General features: G+C 31.2%; 1 protein-coding gene and 2 long non-coding RNA genes across 9 annotated transcripts in view; 2 read left to right on the forward strand and 1 right to left on the reverse strand.

Moving 5' to 3' along the window:
• Positions 1-21,091, forward strand: part of CASK (peripheral plasma membrane protein CASK) — a 196,620-nt gene that overhangs the window by 162,525 nt on the left and 13,004 nt on the right. For 6 of the 7 annotated variants that reach the window (XR_014177269.1, XR_014177268.1, XM_081974202.1 and 3 more), the window contains 3 exons: positions 12,048-12,239; positions 18,070-18,234; positions 18,437-18,505. Coding sequence is in view for 5 of the 7 variants with exons in the window: in XM_081974202.1 (XP_081830328.1) it covers positions 12,048-12,239; positions 18,070-18,234; positions 18,437-18,505 (426 nt within the window). In the remaining 2 variants the exon portion in view is untranslated. Of the gene's footprint in view, positions 1-12,047; positions 12,240-18,069; positions 18,235-18,436; positions 18,506-20,923; positions 20,954-21,091 lie in introns of all 7 variants that reach the window. The other variant, XM_081974205.1, reaches the window with a different exon arrangement.
• Positions 4,562-5,075, forward strand: LOC145725441 (uncharacterized). The gene is made up of 2 exons (XR_014177271.1): positions 4,562-4,692; positions 4,749-5,075. It is a non-coding gene; the product is annotated as an uncharacterized LOC145725441 (long non-coding RNA).
• On the reverse strand, positions 5,562-6,359 carry LOC145725440 (uncharacterized). Its single transcript, XR_014177270.1, has 2 exons — positions 6,194-6,359; positions 5,562-6,137 (listed from the first exon to the last, which is right to left on the reverse strand). It is a non-coding gene; the product is annotated as an uncharacterized LOC145725440 (long non-coding RNA).

Below are 21,091 nucleotides of genomic sequence, written 5' to 3' on the forward strand. Positions count from 1 at the left end.
TACGAGGCCTCTTTTATTTTAATAATTTATAAGAATTTTCATGTTTGGTTTAATTGCTTATTCACAATTGTGCCGGGAAAATCTTTTGAATTACCCTTGATTCCCAGAAGAGTGTTATGGTTTAATAGATCCGTTGATAACAAACAGCATTTCAGGCGAAATGGAAAACGTTTGGTCGCTATTTATTTCTTAATTTTACGATAACTGACTTTGTCTCACAAAATTTCTTTTTACGCAAAAATAAATGAAAATTGTAATTTTATAGTCACACAGGATATTCAGGAGGAGCTTGGACACAAAATTAAAACATGGGAAACTGGGTTTTATTCATTTACTCTTGTATAGGTATAGACTTTTTTAGGTATGCAATAGTTTTAAAAAATTAATGTAGAATTGTATGACTGCAATAAGATGGGCTCACATACCATCTAATTGTGTTGGAATAATATACAGGATGCAACAAGTATGAGGGTCTCGAAAACGGTAAGAGCTACAGTTTGTAAAATTGGCAAAATTGCGCAATTCGAAATTTAATGGTTTTCCGGTTAAGAACTTCAAAAATTCCAAAAGGAACTTTATCATTGCCATTTTTCCTCTTTTGCAACTTGACAATATCATATTTGAGATCCGACGTTTCGGTTGTTGGTTATCATTAAGTTTCTTTTTCCTTATCGGAACCATATTGGATTTTAATATTTTCGAATAGAGCATTTTTTCTGATCACGGTAATGTGTCATATTATATGGTTTAGTCTTGTAAGTTTTTTTCGCTTAAAATTTGGCCTAAAAAAGCTAATTGTAGTAATTTACCAATTTTACAAATGACAGTTTAGTGACCTAAATTTACTAAAATATCCTTTGTGATAATATTTCAGACGTTTTTCACTGAAACTTTTACCGTAAACAACTAATTTCATTAATATACTGATGTTACAAATGACAACTAAACAGCTCAATATTCGGTAGATTTTGTGAATGTTTTAAAATGTTTTTACAGAATTGATTTTGACACCCTCTGTCGGCCAATGTTTCAAATAACCGAATTATTCATGATTGAATGAAGAGATACGGAAAAATGGTAGAGTAGAAAAAAATCGGATTTTTTTCCTTTTGTTTCCAGACATTTTTGATTTTTGCAAATATCTCAAAACGCTCTCAACGCTTCTGCAACTTAGGCCAAGTTTCGACTGGAAAACTTATATTCTCAAGAAGATTATTACAATAAATAAAGACAAGCTCTGAAAGTACTATTGTCGTTGTAAAAATCTTGTTGACTCAAGTTGTCTGTTGTTTCAAAAATTAGGTTAGAATTCAACCTCTTTCTCAAATTAACAAAATATTAACATTATTCAAAAATTTGGTTGATTCGATTATCAAAAATCTTCATCAATTTAAAACCTAATTTTAATTATTTTCGCAAAAACGCAAAACTGAACCATACCACATGATACATCACCGTAATCAGAAAAAAACCTGTAATCGAAAATGGAAAAATGTAGTATGGCGACCAGAAAATTGAAGGTTAATGATGGTAAGTGGTAACCAAAAACAGAAACGTCGGTTCTTAAATACGATACTGCTACATTTTCAGTTATATCATGGAATCAATTTAAAGAAAGATGAAAACCTAATTTTCAAAATTTCGGTTTTCTTTGGATATCCCTGGAAGCAATTTTGCTATAATTTAACAAACTCTCTCTTACAGCTTTAGTAATCCCCATACTTACACACGAATTTGTGGAACCCTATATAACCTAAACAACTAATATTATTAGCAAAATTATCCTATAATAAAATTACTTCTGGGACGTCAAGAGAGGAATATTTATTATAAAGTAAAAACCATCATCCCAATTTGTATGCATATACTGATATATTATTCAGCTTAACCAACAAAATGTAGGTAATGTTAAATTGTCGCTTTTGCAATGGTAAACATGTAGAGGTACAAAATAAATGGTCGGCTAAAATAAATCTGAATTATCGAATTTACAGTTTGTTGTGCTAACACTGATTAGAGATATGACACATTATCATTCATATACGTAGCAACATTTTATATCATTTTATTTGTTTTTGTTTTTGGTCAAAGTGAAAAAAAAAAAACTACCATGGGAATGTGATCCCTTAAAAACTTCTTTACATGCGCAACGTCAAAGTTAAATTGTCAGGATATGAAAAGTTTTTCATCAGTGAAATGGTAGTCCCTCTGCACCTTTTTTGTCACGTAGTTTTAGCCCTTTCGTATCCTGTTTTTCCGCAAAATGACAAATGGTGAAAAATGCGCATTATAAGTTGGCTCGACACTGAAATATGCTGAACTGAAGGAATACTGCTCAAACCTGCTGAAAACGCTCTTTTATGGTAAGATATTAAAAACTGTTCAATGGACTGCATTGAATTTAAAACTGTTATTTTTCAAAGTGAAACACTTTTAAACGACAAACAGAGTCATTTACGTTGATTTGCTTTATAAATAACCTGATAACAACTAGCAGAGGAAAATTCAGGCATCCAAGTATCTTGCGGTTTTCACAAGACAAATAAATTAAACATTCAACTCTGTTTTTGTTCGTTGCGTTTGTTGTATATTCTGTTCTTCGTAAACTAAAGCACAAACCCTGTTAGATTACTGAAAAATGAGTGAAAAATCTTTGACAGTTTAAGCTGCACACTCTAATCCCCATTCCTCTATCTGGCTTTGTACGTTGGTCTAATACATCATTAAGGCTTTTGTGGACTTAAATGGTCATTAGTCGCTCAATAAGACTTAATAACGTCCAGATTTTGGGGTCGATATAAATCCACTTAAAAGTTGAAGCAGAAAATACTAGAATTTTAAGCCACCATTTTTGTTGCAGTCGTATCTTTCTTTCCTTTAAGTTTTGTAACAAATTTTAAAAATTATTTTTATCTACTACTAGCACGGTAATTATCCATTACATAGCTTCCTTTGAGTTACGTAATGAGGGATTTACACACCCTAAGAGTACAATAAAGATTATCGCACTAGTGACTGTAAAATTCGAGGAGTAAACCGCTGAGTAAAATTTTGTACACTAATTCCTAATATGCCAGTAATGCCCACTAATTTCTTGTAATGCCTAATAATTAATCTAACCTAACCTAGCCTAACAACACCCACTAACTTCCTGAATTATCACAACTGGAGAGTCTAAAGAAACCTTTTTTAATTAAAAAAATTAAAAATAAGAAAATATGCGTGCAACGAATTAACCGGAATGGGATACCCTGTATATTTTTTTGTTTTTGTATTCTACATCAAATTCTAGACATATTTCGTGTATTAATGTCATATACCTATATCTATCCGTTTCTGAGATATTTACCATTTTATGTTTTCGATCTCCAAAACATTTTTAATTTATAAATATCCGGAAATTTGTTTTCTTTGTTTTTGTGTTTTGTCATGTAAGACAAGGTTTGTTCTAGGAATGGGTGCAGAAAAACGTCAAAATGTATAATACAGTGTGGTCAAAAAATCAGTTCTAAAAAAGGACAAAAAGTCTAGTTTTTCAAACGGAACAAATTCTTATAATTCTGTCTGATTCTCTGTTCAAAATTAAAGAAGTTTGTATTACGCCAATTATTTAAAAAAATCACTTTCTAAATTGATACATTGAACCACCCTGTAACTGTCAAAATAACCGAATTAATGAAGGTTAAAAGTAGTAGTTGTCAAATTTAGTCAAGACTGTCTTTATTGTCACACACAACACTTTGATACTTTTATATGTCGATGGACAGCCAATGAAATGAGCTTTCCATTGACGTATAAAAATCGATTGGTTAGCCGTTTGCCCGCTAGAAGGCGTCAACGTTGACCAATTTTTTTGGGGTATCTTTTTGTTTAATCCTTGAAAATTCGCTTAATTGCACTACTTTTAGTAGAGTTTTATACGTCAGTGGATAGCCAATGAAATGAGCTTTCTAAAAATATCCTTATTTGGGTTGACAGGTTAGACGGTTGGCCGCTAGAGGGCGTCAAATTTGACCAATTTTTTCTTGTTGCATCCTTTTGTTTAATCCTCAAAAACTCGCTTAATTGCACTATTTTTGGTAAAGTTTTATACGTCAATCTATAGCCAATGAAATGAGCTTTCTAAAAATACCCGAACTGGGGTTAATAGTTTGGACGGTTTGGCCACTAGAGGGCGTCAAAGTTGACTCATTTTTTATGACTTTTTTTGGTGCATTTTTTCGTTCAATCGTCAATAACTAGCTTATTTGCTACATTTTGTATAAGCTTTTATACCAGGTGTCCAAGAGCACCCTGGACATAGGAGATTAACATGGGAAAATGGTTTTGATTTTTTTGCGCCTGTACGGTTCATTTAATGGAAAAACGCTTTAGATAAAAGTTGTAGAGCACATTTTCGGCTATCTACTTGTAATTTTTTCAATACCGTAGATTTGACCATTAATAAGAAAAACGGATCTAAAATTCGGAAATTTTAAATCTCCCGCCCAGCGGTCGTTAAGGAAAGTTTATATCCGGTCGTGCTACCAACCTTTCAAAATCCTAACAAATCGTTGTCAGTCATTCTGTAATCAAAACATTCAAAACAAGTTTATTTAGTAATAATTTTGAGTTACTACCCACATACTGCGAAGAAAATACAAATAAATCATGATAAAAACACTTTATCAGGAGCCACAGTCCAAAAATCTGGTAAGTTGCGTTCATAACCTCATTCAATGTCTCTATTAAACTTATTTACTTTGTAGGAAAATTCTTTAAGAAAACACTGGTTTTGCTTGCAAATATTTAATGAGGACGACCGAATCACCTATCTCAAGCCTCTTCATAACACTACCAAACGATTTAAAGTGATAAAAACAATGGACTAGGAAGGCCTGCAGATGTTTGAAGATAAGTTGCTTTACTATACAGGGACCACAAAAGAGGGTAAATACTTCCCTCAAAAGTGGTGCAATTTAGTGACCTATGTGACTGATAGTTTTATTGTATCCTTCTGTTTTGTAGTGTTATCAACACACCATAGTGTTTAAGTGGTTTTACATTGTATGATGTTAATAAAAAGGCATTTTTTATAACTGATTGTCAATGTTTTTTCCCATCTCTACAGGGTAAGGTAAGTACTGATATTTAATTAGCTCCATTAGTTAACTTGAACACCTACAAGGATACTTGTAAAATGTCTACTAACCAAAAAGAGTTTATTTGCAAGTAATGTGTGATTCGAGTTCACATTTGATTAGTAAAGGTATGTCCTGTGAAATCGTGTATTGAATGAGAAGCAAATTGTTTCTCTTTAGAGACTTTCAATCACTACATTTCACCTACCTTTGCTAATTTGGAACTCCACTATTATCCAAACAAACCTTAGGTTAGTAAGACGAAGTTGTTTTTAGCATAGCTTGTATGGTGACAGGTTCACCCACTCACACTCAATCTGTGGAACAATCACTGTTTATGTGGTAAGACCAGTTTTCTTTGCCACCTATTGTACCTAAGCTTTTCACTTGAAGAAAATGTATACTGTACCTTGAACTGTGAATAAATAATTAATACAAACGTTCAGTGTACAAAGTTTTATTTGGAACAATTGAGTGTGTGGAAAAAAGAACACAATTATAATGTTAATAAATCTAGAATAGAACAGCTCATGTAGATAGCTCAATTGAAAACTTGGTTTTTCGACAATACCTACCCATATACAAAAAGTTTTGTCACCTGACTGATAATTTGACTGTGTAAGTCCATATTCTCTTCTTAGAAGGGGTTTCTCAGAGGTTTTATAGCCAGTTTAAGATTATTCACATTTCACAGGCACATCAAATTTTGAGATTTAAGTCAAATATCAACACTGAATCATTTTAAGTTTTAGTTGCAACACTGGTGTAGACCCTCGCTGATGATAGTCCATGAAGTTAAGCACATTGAAACTAAATCACACCACTTTTGAAGGAAGTATTTGGCCCCTTTGTTGTTGTCCCTGTACAGTAGGAAACTTATCTTCAAAGATCTCCATTGTCCACTGTTTTCATCACTTTAAATCGTTTGGTAGTGTTATGAAGAGGCTTGAGATAGGTGATTCGGTCATCCTCATTAAATATTTGCAAGCAAAACCAGTGTTTTCTTTAAGAATTTTGCTACAAAGTAAATAAGTTTAGTAGAGACATTGAATGAGGTTATGAATGCAACTTACCAGATTTTTGGGCTGTGGCTACTGATAAAGTGTTTTTATCACGATTTATTTGTATTTTCTTCGCAGTATGTGGGTCGTAACTCAAAATTATTACTAAATAAACTTGTTTTGAATGTTTTGATTACAGAATGACTGACAACGATTTGTTATGATTTTGAAAGGTTGGTAGCACGACCGGATATAAACTTTCCTTAACGACCTCTTGGCGGGAGATTTAAAATTTCCGAATTTTAGATCCGTTTTTCGCCTTAATGGTCAAATCTACGGCATTGAAAAAATTACAAGTTAATAGCCGAAAATGTGCACTACAACTTTTATCTAAAGCGTTTTTCCATTAAATGAACCGTACAGGCGCAAAAAAATCAAAACCGTTTTCCCATGTTAATCTCCTATGTCCAGGGTGCTCTTGGACACCTGGTATATCAATAGATAGCTAATAAAATGAGCTTTTATTGACGTATAAAGTTGATTGATTAGTTGTATGGTTTCATCGCTAGACAGTCAAAATTTTTGAAAGTAAAATTACAAAATTCAATAATTTTTCCTTGTTTTTCCAACGGATCTCATTGTAATTACCAAACTTTATTTATTTTATTTATGTTCATATTTCAATGGTAGATGTATAGAAAACATATATATTTTTTTTTATAATATAATTTAGACGGTTTCAATTTTATTAATAATACTAATTTAATGTCCAGTAATACCTATTTATTCTTAGTAATGTTGCCAATTCCCAAGTAATGCCCACTAATTCCTACAGTTTGTACACTGTAATGCCCCAGTGGTTTACCCCTCGGTAAAATCCCTCATTACGTAACTCAGAGTTAAAAATTGATAATTTCTGTGTTAATCGTGGTATGGCAAATTAATAGACTCTTGTGATCACCACAACTCGATCTACGATCTCGTCGTGGCAATACTCCCCACTCGTGACTATAAAAATGCTCTAAGAATAAGTATTTCAACACATGTAATATACTATAATATTACCAGAAAAACAAGTAAATTTCAGTATTTTTTTCAACTAAAACCGAACTGTTATTGGGAGAAAGTAACCAACCCTTCAACACAAATGTTTCAATAAAACCGACAATAGTATTTGACTCAAAAATTCAGGTCTCGTTCTATTCAGATGGGATATACATTACACAAAATATTGGATCATACACCAGGATCATTTATCGGCCGCTAGTTTATAGCCCAGCTTTAAACTCCAAATCCCTAAAAAGTACAAATGGTCATGAATATGATGGAGGTTAGACTCGGGATGAATTTTCGATCGCTGGATCTAGCCGTGTTCCGCATATTTTCTATAGAAATTTTAAGGAAAAATGCGGGTAAAAGGTTTTGTGTTTCGCGTTGCTTAATATATTGTTTCCATTGTGAAAAATCCAATTTGAGCGGTACTCAAAACAAAATCTTTCAAATGCAGTTTTGAGGTGAACGATTTGAATGGGTTTTTATTCAATTTCAACGACTTCGAAAGCAAAACACAAGAATAAGTTTTCGTCATTTCGCTTCCAATACGAACAATTTGCTTGAATACGAAACCTGTGACTTTACATTAGCTTTTCTGAGAAATGCGTTTTTGTGGTATGAAAAGAGTCATGAATTATCCACAGTGTGTGCCATAATGGCTTTATGGGATGAAAAAAAAACCACAAACGCCGCAGTTTTTTCTCGCTCTTGAATATGCGACTCTATCCATCACAGAAATCGAATCTCCGCCGTTAAAAAGCACACAAAGAAAATCCACTTAAGTTGCAAAAAAATGGAGACTTTAATAATACGTCGCACCTTCTCAGCAATCGTGACGTTTGATCTTTTTGCAAATCCGTGCGGAAAACGGTAAAGCGGATAAGTACAAGGACATCCGTTGCGGTTTTATACTGTTTAGCTAACGTGACAAAAATTCAATTATCGAACGAGAGAAAGAATGGTAAATCAGGCAATTTTTCATTCATTATTTATGACCGAAAGCGCGCTGCTGATCGGATTATTTTGTAATTATTGTTCGTTTAGAAAAGAAATATTTTCTTGCTAAAGTATCTCATTAATCGAGTTGTTGGCTTAATGCGATTTTTGTGGCTTCTTTATGTTTACAAAGTGTTTTAATAAAGCAAAACTTTCTTCATTTTTTTTTGTGGAAATTATTAGTTTTAGATATAGACAAACGTAAATATAATCAAACAAATCTGCAGTTAAGTAAAAAAATTTATCTGAGAAAACATTATGATGTATATTGATGACAAATTGGATCAATCTTGATTTCAAAATCTAAAAACTCACTCTTCGACACTGTACGATAGAAACTCGTTATAACAACTCGATGAGCTCGTTAGAGCATGAGATCCTTAATAACGTTTCAACAAGATTACTTTTAAACTTGCAGAGCCTGTAAGCGTCGCTTTCATGACATAAGCTTAACCGGTTTGCGTAAAAAAATTGTAGTGCATAAATTGGCTTTTAACGCAAACTGAACTAAAAATTTAACATCTATTTGCATGCAGGACAGGCGCTTCCAAAAAGGTCATCGTATGTTGAACGTTCATTCATTAAAGCAGATTTGCGCCTAGCAAATTTTTGAAAATGCAATTTGATTCGCATATTTGAATTTAGCGGGTTCATATCAGGCAATCAAATTATTGTTAGCAATGCGTTTTAACGTATTTTGTTACCATATCTTCTAAAATTTTATTTGCCATGTCAAACGTGAAGCTCAACTTATTACGGACTTAAAAAGAATACTGTTTTGAAATGATTGAAGAAGACATACTGATCGATGTCAAAGACCAACATATTTTAGAGAAAAATTAAGTTCTTTTAACATCAGAACAGAAGAGACATTCTTCGATGTGTCGAAATGATTGCCCTTGCTATTTCTAGGCAATTAGCCTTCTTCAAAGAAAGAAGACTGTAAGAATGTGTTAAAATGATTGAGCTGGATAATTGCCTAAATATTTTGTAAGAAGAACGACTCCTCACCTCAAAATATTAACTAAGTAACATGTCTGCTTTTTACAGATTAATTAAGTAGCATGTCTGCTTTTACAAATTGACAATTGAAGGGTGCACGGGAAAAACAAGCTAAGTCAATTTTTGGCCAAATTGAGAAAACAGCTTCACCTGATAGACAATAGCGATGCTATACAGGGTCCAAACTTAGTCAGAAGAAAATCGAGCTACGTCGTCTAATAGAACATATTTTAGGATAGGCGTACACGGGAATGACCTACTTACCTTTCAATCTTTTTAGTAACTAATTAGTTTAATAATTTTTTATCAATAAAAAACAAACAACTTTTCAACTAATTATTTTTTGACATACATTTTAATTTCTGAATTACCTTGTTTGCTACTTAAGCTTGATGAATTTAATATTTATAATATAAATCTGGTGAAAAACAGGCTAAGTCAAGACCTATTTTTGTATCTTCTTCAACAAAAACCTTGTAATTATTATATTAAATAAAAAAGCATGCTGCTTTATATATAAAAAAATATTTATGTTTCTAATGCCTATAGGTGACCAGTTAACAACGATTTTAGAGATAAAACTGCTGTGCTCAAAAACTTCAAAATTTGACTTAGCTTGTTTTTCCCGTGCACCCTTCAATTGTCAAAATGTCATAAGCATTAGTGATTCAAAAAAAATTACTTCCTCAGGTTACCTGATTGCTTTTCCAAAATTTAAAATTCATTTTTTTAAACGTCACGTGACAGTTTTTAGGTTAAGTTAGGTGACGTAAAGGTTTTTTCAAATTTTTGACACTTGATTTAACCTTGTGCCGAAAGCTTAAAATTGATTTTCTAAGGTCAGGTGACTGTTTTAACAAACAAAAATATTTTTTGTACGATTTTCTGAAATTACGGGTTATATTTTGACGTTTAAACGAATCTCCTAACTGTCATAGTAACCAAGTTAGCAAGTGTCAAATAAAGACACTTATCATTTAAAAGAAACAATTAAAAAACTAAATATGCAGTATTTTAAATTTTGACAGTGGTAAATTTGTATCAACTACGTCACGTGACTTTGATAATTCAATTTTTGGGCTTGCAACATTGTAAAGACCAGTTGACATTGTCAAAAACAGTCACGTGACCTTCAAAACGCAGTTTAAACTTTGGAAAGTTGATAAATAAAATTTAGACAGTTGTAATAACTTAAATAATTCTGAGCTTGCACCACTGTAAAGGCCACTTGATATCTGTCAAAATTAATCAGGTGACCGTTAAAATGTGGTTGAAACTTTAAAAACGTGGTAAATTAAATTTAGACTATTTTAGACAGTTGTAAAAGCTGAAATTGTAAGGGACGCATCACGTGATTATGCAATTTTAGAGCTTGCAACATTATAAAGTCCAGTTGACACCTGTCAAAAAACAGTCACGTGACCTTAAAAATGTAGTTCAAATGTCGAATAATTGGTAAATTATTATAATAATTTGTAATAAATATTGTTTCAATATCATGCAACAAAGATTTTACCATAATAATTACATGTGTGGTCAATTTTGTTATATTGATACACTATATTGTCTACTGCTTGGTCTACTACAATGTATTCCTTAAAATATCGCAAAATTGCCTTTATTTAGGCTTTATTTCGCTCAAAATTCCAATGAAAATATCGCAAAACATTTTGAAATATACCGTCAATGCCTCAAAATTCTATGAAATGCCTTAAAAATACCTCAAAATGCCTCGTAATACCTCAAAATGCTTCGTAATACTGGCAAAGTGCCTCATAATACCTCGAATTCCCTCTAGTGCGTACACCAAAATACTTCGGCGATCTACTTCATCAGCTTGTTTAAACTGACAAAACCCAAATTTTCAAAATCACTTTCACAAAATACATCATCGAAATATACGAGTAAATAACAATAATTTACCTCTACAAAAATTGTACAAAATTTGAATTTCATGTTTTGAAAAATTCATCGTTCCGTGTTATAATCTCGGTAGCACATTTACCAATGTCAGCTTTTCTTTTAGTATTCCGGCGAAAATCTAATAGAAAAGGAAAATTTATCAAATATTCAAATGTGAAGTGGAGAATAATTTGCTTTAGATAAGCATTTCAGCCTCAACGCCTTGAAAATTCGCAGAAAGAATCGGGACAGTTGGCCTGATTACGTTTTTAAATATCTTTTTCCGGAATTACACGGTAATTTTTACGTTTCTAAACTTTTGTTTAGCTTTGAGAATAAAACTTAGCCGGCGTAAATGTAGCTAAAATTAACGCCAAATTAATGAAAGGTATAACAAAGTGGAATAAGATTCATTGAAAGTTACACATAATAAAAAATACATAAACTTTTTGAATTTAAAATAAAAGTTGAGTTTTGCCTGTTCCAAACTCCATTACTCATCACGATACTAAAATAGAGTCACACAACTTTGTAAACGTGATAATATCTAACTTTACAACTGAAGTATTAATGAAATATAACCATTCCTCAGGAGACCGGAATCATTCTAGTCTAGTACTTTTCTTTCAAAAATAAATCTAGTTAATAACTGCAGTGCAGTTTTAGTTACATTACAAAATATGTAATAGAACCATTTAGAAACAAGAAGTAAAGTTTAACTTCCAGACTAAATCTTAATCAAGAATAGAGTATATATAAAGAGATATATCCAATACGAATTTACTCTTTATTCAAAATGTACTTTAACTAAAAGCTGTCTTTAAAGCTAATCGTTAAATGCTTTCTAGAAGCTGAATTTGAGTGTTAACACAACTCAAAAAAAAAAAAACAATTACATAAAAATTGTGGTGTTCTGTTAATTTAGAAGATTAGTACCTATGGTCTAAATTAACATTTTACATATTATTTTCAGGCTCTGCTTCAAGCACATGACGTTGTTGCTCATGAAGTCTACGGAGAAGATGCTGTGCGGGTCACTCCACCTCCTCTCCTTCCATATCTCAATGGAGGAGAGGAACTGGATGGCCCCAACGGTGAACTGGAGATGGAGAATGTCACCAGGGTGCGGTTGGTGCAATTTCAGAAAAACACCGACGAACCAATGGTATGTATAGAAAAATTTTCCGAAACAGCAGAAATAATACAGTGCTAATCAAAAAAGGGATTTTATAGTCTAAAAATCTCCGTGGAAAACTTGAAAGATTTCTTGTAAAATTGGTGCATTATCGAGATTTGCTGCCATAAAAGGAAAATCCTACAGAAGTTTTGTTTGCATTAAATCGGCTATTTGTTGTTATTAACTTTAGTATTGTTTTGGTTTCCAACACGGTCTATCTTTTCACCATCTAAATTTTCAAAGGTTAATTTAGTTCAGAAATTTACCAAAAATCATTTGAAAATAACTCATAAATAAGTAATTTTTTGAAAAATATGGTATTATTTATACTCAGCACAACTGAAGGACTTTTTTCTTATTATCCTCATCACTAGCTTCATTCCTTATGTCTGCTTTATGCTCTGTGAGTTTTCATCATTTATTTTTTTCAATTTTCCATTTTTTTTCATAAATTACTAACATCTGTTAAAATATTCTAAGTATTGTAAAATGGCTTACTAAATAATACTGTTCGTTAGTTGCTTATAAATTTATAAATTAGTCAAGCGATTATAGCTCCCTTGACAAGCAAGTTAAACTAGGTATGTTATGGAACGGATATTATTGGAAAATACAATAATGTTAAAACGCCAATAATTCTTTATCATGGCAATTTTGAAGCTATTTTAAAATATGACACAAACCCCATTTGTACTATATTTCAAATTGGCCAGGATAATATACCATAATCTGTCGGGTGCAATGTGTATTTTGTAGAGTTTTTATAATCAACCAAATGCGATTTATGAAGTAAAGATACATTTAGTAGGGCATTATTAATAATTGTTTGGATTATTGATGATGCCTTCAATTTGCTTTATTCACAAATAAGTGCTTACCTTATCTTACTAAACTGTATTGATTGAAACGTGTTAAAACTCAGCAGGACGTTTAAATCAGACCCAAAAATGCAAAACAAACTTGAGCAAGCCGTCCAATAATATTGATTTAATAAGCCACTTGTGTGGTGTAATTATTGTCTCAATAGACATTGATTTAGATGTACTTTCACTTAGTTTAAATTAATTAAAATGTTGAACCATCTATCAACAAATACTACAGATATTACGATTTTTTATAAATGATAATAAAACACCTTGTATTGATGATGAAATAATAAAAATAGATGTACTGATGAGTAGCACTTTGAACATATTTCAAGATTGTAATTACATGAAAATATTTCAATAAAGGATAGCGGAAAAGGGGTTCTTTTCTATATGATCTAACTAAAGTTCATTGGTAAATGATGTGCTGAACAAAACTACTTAGTTTCGTAGTATACTAATACATAACGAAAAAGTCACTATAGCTTGCAAAGTTTAAAAACGCTTTAAACCCCTCAAAACTACTTTTTGTTTGGCTTCACTTGTGCAAAAAGTTTGTTTTCTACATCATTTTTATCAAAATATTTAAACTGCGGTAATATGGTATGTTCTCGTTTAGAATACCCGTCCGTAATCCTGTACTAAAACAAACTTTCGGTAAAAGTCTTTCCAACTCAACGGAAAACAAGTTTGTCAAAAATATAGTTGAGTTGTGTTTGCCACCATTTATGGAGATTATTTCCCTGCCAATGAGAGCCCTTCTATTGTGCTAATCCCTAGTTGCTAAAATTTAACAGTAATTAAACATCTTCTAGCCTTTCTGAACACGTTTTTGAAGAAAAATTTTGAGTTATTCTCTTCAATATTAATAATAAATAAATCAGTACAATGGCACCTAAACTCTCATCATTAGGACTTAGGACATACTCTACTTCGTCAACCGCAAAATTTTTTGGAGAAAAATATTAATAAATCTATTGCTTACTACGAATAACTTTTTAACGGAATTTTTTACCCAGTGTGTAGATTAGGGTCTCTCGGATTCTTGAAAAATGGATTCAATGAAACAAGAAAATGATTTTCATTCAGAAAGAACGAGGTTTGTGGTTTTCAATTACTTGGATCATCATCAAATGCATATTTTTTTCAGTAACTTTCCTTTGAATCAATTGAAAGGATTAAACAGGTATTTTAGTTTTAGGTACAATATCGGTTTTAAAGAATTTTCTGACAACTTTACACACATCTTCCAAATTAGATTACTTTCGGTTCAAAAACAAATAAAGGTGCATTTTTTCCTGATATTAGTAATTATTCTCTCTAACAAAAAAAGTTAACCTCTTTGTTCAGGTAGTTTTAAAAAATTTGTACTTGTCAAAAATGTCTGGTACATTAATAGATGACATGAAAGACATTAGATGTTGCTAAAATTTATTATAAGGGAAATATTTCAAAAGGTCGGAAACAGTACCAAAAAACCGTTTTGTTATTATTCTCCCTTCATATATTAGATTGCCTGTCTCATTTTGTTCCCGTTTTAGCCATCTTCTCCGAAAGACATTTTAAAGCAAAATATGGTCCTAATATAGTTAAATTACGTCTTGCAATACTCATAAAAACCTTCTATACTTCATTCCGCGACATATTTTCTTCGGAACGAAGTAACGTGATAGCGTTCATTTAGTTTTATTATCATTCGGTCGAATCAATTTTTCTACCTCTTTGGTCAAAATAGGGAATTTGTTCGACTTTTCGCTTTAATAACCTGATTTTTCTTTATAATGTATAGAAAAATTTTAACGGTCAATGTTAATTTCCAATACTCTCTCATACTGTTAGTGGTAATAGTTCCATTTGTCATCATTTGCATACTAATGCCTATAAATTGGAGCAATGTAAATCGATCACGTTGTGTACATGAATATTAAAAGGTATCATCATTTGCTATTCAGTCTGGATTCCTGAAGTTAAGAAGTTTTCCATCCAGAAAAACGAGCTATTAAGTTTAATCCATTTCAATCTCCGGCATAATAATTTACATAATTTTTTAAGAACAAAGTTAGTAATCACTTTTTTATTTTGCTCTTCTAAAAGAGAGCATAATTATTTTACAAAATTTAGCTAAAATGTCTTGATTATGCGCAAGGCTGTTTTAATGGATTTATGATTATAACAGAGAAAGCACACAAAGAAATTGATACTTTTAAATTTTTGTCATAATTAATCTTCAGCTACAATGCAAAGAATCTCTATTACTTCTATAGTCTATGTTAAAAAAAATTTTTTTTCTATGAATGTTTCATAATATGCATATTACTCACTAGTTTTGAATAAATACTCATTGGTTGAGTGCACCCGCAAACACCACCAATATACAGTGTGTCCCAAATTGGGATCTCTGTAACCGTAAGAGCTACAGAGTCGGTTCTATGGGGAAAGTTTTAGAAAATTTTATGTGATACTTATTTCCGGTTTCCAAAATAAATTATCTTTCTCCGTTTTCCGGAAAATTGGGAAAACGTCAGAGGCTGCATTTTAAACACTCTTTAACAAAGCCAAAGAGAGTTTTGAAACTAAGATATTATTAAGGCACTTTTTCGTAGATCACGATGACGTAATTAGAAAAAATCTATCGTCATTGATTTCCGAGATATGGAGGACGCCATCTTGAAGGCGGCCATAAGAATTGACAAAGTTATCATCCATGAAATGCATAATTAGTCTATAAAGTCAATTTTAAAGGTTTGTGAATTGAAGTGGACAAATTTCTGTTAAAAATTTACCTAAAAAGCAGATATTGACTTGAAACCTGCATTTAAAGTTGAAAATAAAAAAAATGGCTCAAAAATGCAAAATTACAATATTTCAAGATTTGTAACAAAATTAACATATTTCTGTTAAAAATTGTCTCAAATAATACCAAATAAATAACCTGAATACCTTGAAAATTTACCTAAAATCCAGATATTGACTAGAAAATCATCAAGTTGAAAATTATGAAAATTAACTTTGAAATGTAGTGTATCAAGACAATTTTCGAGGTTTGTGACGTGAAATTGACATATTTCGGTTAAAAATTGACTTAAAAACCTTCTATTGACTTGAAAATCATGAAAATGGACTTTAAAACCGAGGGGTGTGACACTCTCTTAAATTTGGGCCCATATTATATAATACGAGGATTATCATAGATTATTCAATATTATGCGATATTATTGATAATATTGGTATTATATCCGTATTATTGTATTATTCCAAATAATATTGATATTATATGGTAATATAAGGATTATTATGGATTATTCAATATTATTGATATTATCAGTATTATTGTATTATTCCAAATAATACTGATATTATACGTATTATTGCTTGATTAGCGTATTATTAAGGATTATTCTTTACTACTTGGATTATGACGTATTATATTAATGATGCAATATTATTGCAAAAGCGCACAAGTTTAAGCGCAAACGAGTAAGTTAAAAATTATTTAGATTATAATTTAGAATACAAAAATGGTATCAGTAAATAAAGCTGTCATAACAAAATCCGAGTTTACTACTGGTTTCACGTAGATGTGCGAACCAATCACTTCAATATTTTGAATGTGTTTTAATCGAGGTTTTTATGGTCATATTTTTTTATTTCGAACATGTATCAGTTTCAGTTTCCTCAATACTGCCCATGTTGTTTCTTATTTAATCACCCGCTAGTAATTTAATATGTAATTGCATAAATTATTAATTTAAAGACGATAAATACATTTTGGCAAAATACTTAGGGAATAAATAAATAAATTAAAAAAATTTGTCAGTTTATTATTGTCACAAGCCGAGCAAAAAGCTCCTTATAATAACCAAGCAAAAAAAACATACCTGCATAATTATTTCTACACTTTTCAATCTTCAGTTGGTTTAGTTGGTTTAAAATGTTTATATTTATTCTTAATAACCAACAATTCCCACCGCTTTATGATTTTTCATATTATGCCGTATTATTCGTATTATTCAGATTATTTACTATATTATTGGATTATGTGGTATTATCAAGATTATGCTGCATTATTTATATTATGGGGTATTATTCGTATTATTCAGATTATTATTAGTATTATTGCATTATGTACTATATTATTGGATTATGTCGTATTATCAAGATTAGTAAGATTATTGCATATTATTAATATTATTTGGTGAGTGACCCAAATATTATTGAAGTGTCACACCCCTCGTTTAAAACAGTAAATCCGTCTATAAAACTTTGAAAATTCACTTAAAAACTGCATTTTACGTTGAAATTTATAAAAAATTAACTTGGAAATGCAAAATTAGCCTATCAAGTGAATTTTCGATGTTTTTGCCATAAAATCGACATATTTCGGTTAAAAATTGATCCACCAGATATTGACTTGAAAACTTGGAAATCGACTCGAAAATTGCATTTGAAGTTGAAAACAATAAATATTGACTTGAAAATGCAAAACCATCAGTTTTTACTTAAAACGAGAATTATTCTGGTATACGAATGCTTGCTTTTAGTAAAACCATTAATCAGTTTCCCATATTTAGCAGTACCTCCCATTTAAAATAATTATTACATTAATCTTCAAAGTTATAATACTAAACTAAGCCTTTCGTAATACTCGTCATTAACATTTGCAATTCATTGGGTTGTCCCTTTTAACAATTCTAATAACCCTTTCCTTTCAATGTACTAGACATCAGTATTACCGAAAATGTGTATATCTCAATCATCATTATACTAGAAGGATTTCCATTTACATCAAGGTATCGCATGAAATTTTTTTTACATACTATACTCGATTTATTTTGCACTGATAGATTGGATATCTGGATGCGAGTATAAATGTTCTCGGCGTAGTTAAATAAATCGTTAATTTGAATATGGGATTTCCCGTTTAGCCACAACTGAAACTGTATATTTTCCAGGGAATTACATTAAAAATGAACGAAGATGGAAAATGTATAGTGGCCAGAATAATACATGGCGGAATGATTCACAGACAGGCCACACTTCATGTCGGTGACGAAATTAGGGAAATTAATGGAATACCAGTAGCCAATCAGTCCGTTGCAGCATTACAAAAAATACTCGTAAGTAGAAATATATTAACTTCTCTCAGTTTATAAAAACAACATAATTACCATAAAAAAATGATATTTTGCTTCTACTCGCCTGGGTTTCTTTTACATATTTATTGCATTATGTATTTCCAGTCTCTAGAAAGTAATGGTGTTTTTTTTTTGTGTTTAAATTATTGGTTTGAGGTATACAAGAGGTTTTTGTGTATTCCAGAGGGAAGCACGAGGTTCAGTCACCTTCAAAATAGTTCCCTCTTACCGAAGTGCCCCACCGCCTTGCGAGGTAAGTGTCGATATTAAAGTGATTTTGTGTTTGTGTGAACCTTTTATTTTTTTTAGGTAATTTTTCATGTCACATTTCAATCATCATTGTAATACTGGTACACTTATGAACAACTCGAAATCATTTATAGGGACAGTAAGAAGAGAGAATCAAAGACAAAGAACAAAACTAAGTAGTTTGCCAGAACGAACGTGACGACACTTCTTATTGTTTCCTATGAATAATTTTGAATTTGTCGTACTTGTATAGATGATAAACCAATATTCAAGAAATCACAATAACAGATTTTTTTATTGAAGTTGGACACTAAAGCTTTGTGACTTCATGAATGTTGCTCATGATTTTCATTTTAGCACATCTCATCAAACCAGTGACAGTCTTTTTTTGTTTATTTTGTTTTACCTAAATTATTCTAGTAGTGCTTTTAATTTATAGTTGACCGTACCATAAATATGTTTTATTGAATTGGAACACTAACCAAATAGTAAAAGTTCATTGTAGCATATAGTTTAGAAACCAAAATTAAAACAAGCCTATATCGTGGCATCTATATTTTGATATAGTAATTTTAAACTATGTATCTGAGGGAAATTCCGTATATTTTACTTTTTGATAAAGTTTTTTTCTCTTGCAATAACCGTCTTCAGTAAAACAAAAAAGTTCTAATATCCAGGATAAACATACAGGGTAGAGACATAAAACTGGTAAAATTACCTGTGAAAATTTCAAACATATTCATAGCCTATTAGCATCGTAGGCAGAGAAAAGACGATGGCTTCAATATTTCAGCAAGTTAAATATTTATGGTTTTATATTATTTCAATAGAAAATTTTCTCTTGAAAAAAATTATGAAGCCATTTTTTAACGGGACAATTGGGTTTTTAAGTTCATTACAAATTAGACTCTGATAGAGAAAGCTTCATTAATTAAGTCTATTATGATTTGTCTGCGATGTCTGCTCCCCAATAAAAATAGTGGTTAAACCTGGTATAATTAAAAATTTAAATGTTTTATTTGGAAGATAAATAAAAAAAACCACATCAAAGACACCAAAATTGTCTTCCTTACAACACAAAATGGTTGCAAAAAGCACAAAAAGCTCTTTTTGCTCAGAGAAGAGGAAGAAGAAGCTGACAAAAACCGTTAAAAAACTTAACTTAGTGCTTTCACCTAATTGTAAGACAATTAGTCCAGGAGAGAAAACAGTATAGTAATATAAATATATAAATAAACAGTATATGGACACCAAGGCATAGGCCCTAGGGCATTATTTCTTAGATAATTGACCGTAATAGGTGTCATTATTGATGAAATAATAACTCTGTCGAACATTAACGATAATTTTGTCTTTTGACTTCCTACCTCTAGAGAAATAGCTTTGAATCATGCTTGTTTCAATTACCTGCGTATTAACAGAAATGTTCATGCTAATTTAAGTAAGTTTGTAATACAGCATTCTCTTCAAGTCACACCTTTTGCTATAGAGAGTGTTTTCAAAATTAGGAAGTAGTTCTACATAACAAAACAAGCCCCAGAATTTATTCTGGCATTTTTTTTTGGTTTTGTTGTTTTTCGATTCTCTGAAGGTATCCCAATCAGCAAAAAGAAATGAGTAACTTGTCTCAACCAACTTATAGAACATACTATATCCAACAAAAATACAACAAAATCAAATATCCAGAATTCAACAGCAGCAACTTGTATACTGGGTAAAAATATGTATTTATCTTTTGTGGTGAACCGGTTTTAAACTACCAGGACATCCTTAGCACCCAAATCTAACGAACAATAGACACAATCAGCTCAGAGTTGATGATGGTAAGGTTTTTATTAAAAAATATGCAAAAAGTCACTTACTCATCAGATTTAGCCGGCTTACAGAAGGTCATCACGCAGGGAACTGTAATCCTCACAAACAGGACGCGAAGACAGGAAAACTCTCCCCAAATTTCCGCATGTAACACCCATTCACCATTCGCACCACATATGAATTAAAAATTAAAGTTAAGATTAAATTAAAAATAAAGATTAAAATTAAACAATTGGAGAATTGACTGGGTCGATATTTTTATTGCTATATTTTTGATTTTAAAAAAGAGGGGGATACTTAAGAGATTATGTTATATCTTTTAGACCTCTCCATAGAGGTCGCCTCAACCGTGAAAATGTCGATCAGATCGTGAAGTTTACTTTTGTATAATCTTGAATCAATATACGATAATATAAATCTAGTAGTAGTAATATTCATAACTAATTGAAGATTATACTATTCTATAATCCAATACGAATAACATCATGTTATTTTGCCATGTAGATTTGACTTGTCAAGTTTTTTGATTGGTTTTGAAAACACCCTGTACATTTTAATTAACTAAACTGTTCTCAACTCATTATTAATACTGTTTTATTTTCCTTAGTTGTTCAGGATTAAACCTCTGCCTGTACTTGTAAGTACTTAGCTAAAACAGCTACTGGTCTTTGGTGTGATGTGCTTAATAAACGTCGTGTTACTAGATTTGGTTCATTGCGATTCTGACTACGAAGTGATTAATTACGGGTCATTTAATTATAATCGTTTTGGCGTT

The sequence above is a fragment of the Ips typographus genome, linkage group LG2 (genome assembly GCF_016097725.1).
Source record: "Ips typographus isolate SLU linkage group LG2, UJ_Ityp_2.0, whole genome shotgun sequence".
NCBI lineage: Eukaryota > Metazoa > Arthropoda > Insecta > Coleoptera > Curculionidae > Ips > Ips typographus.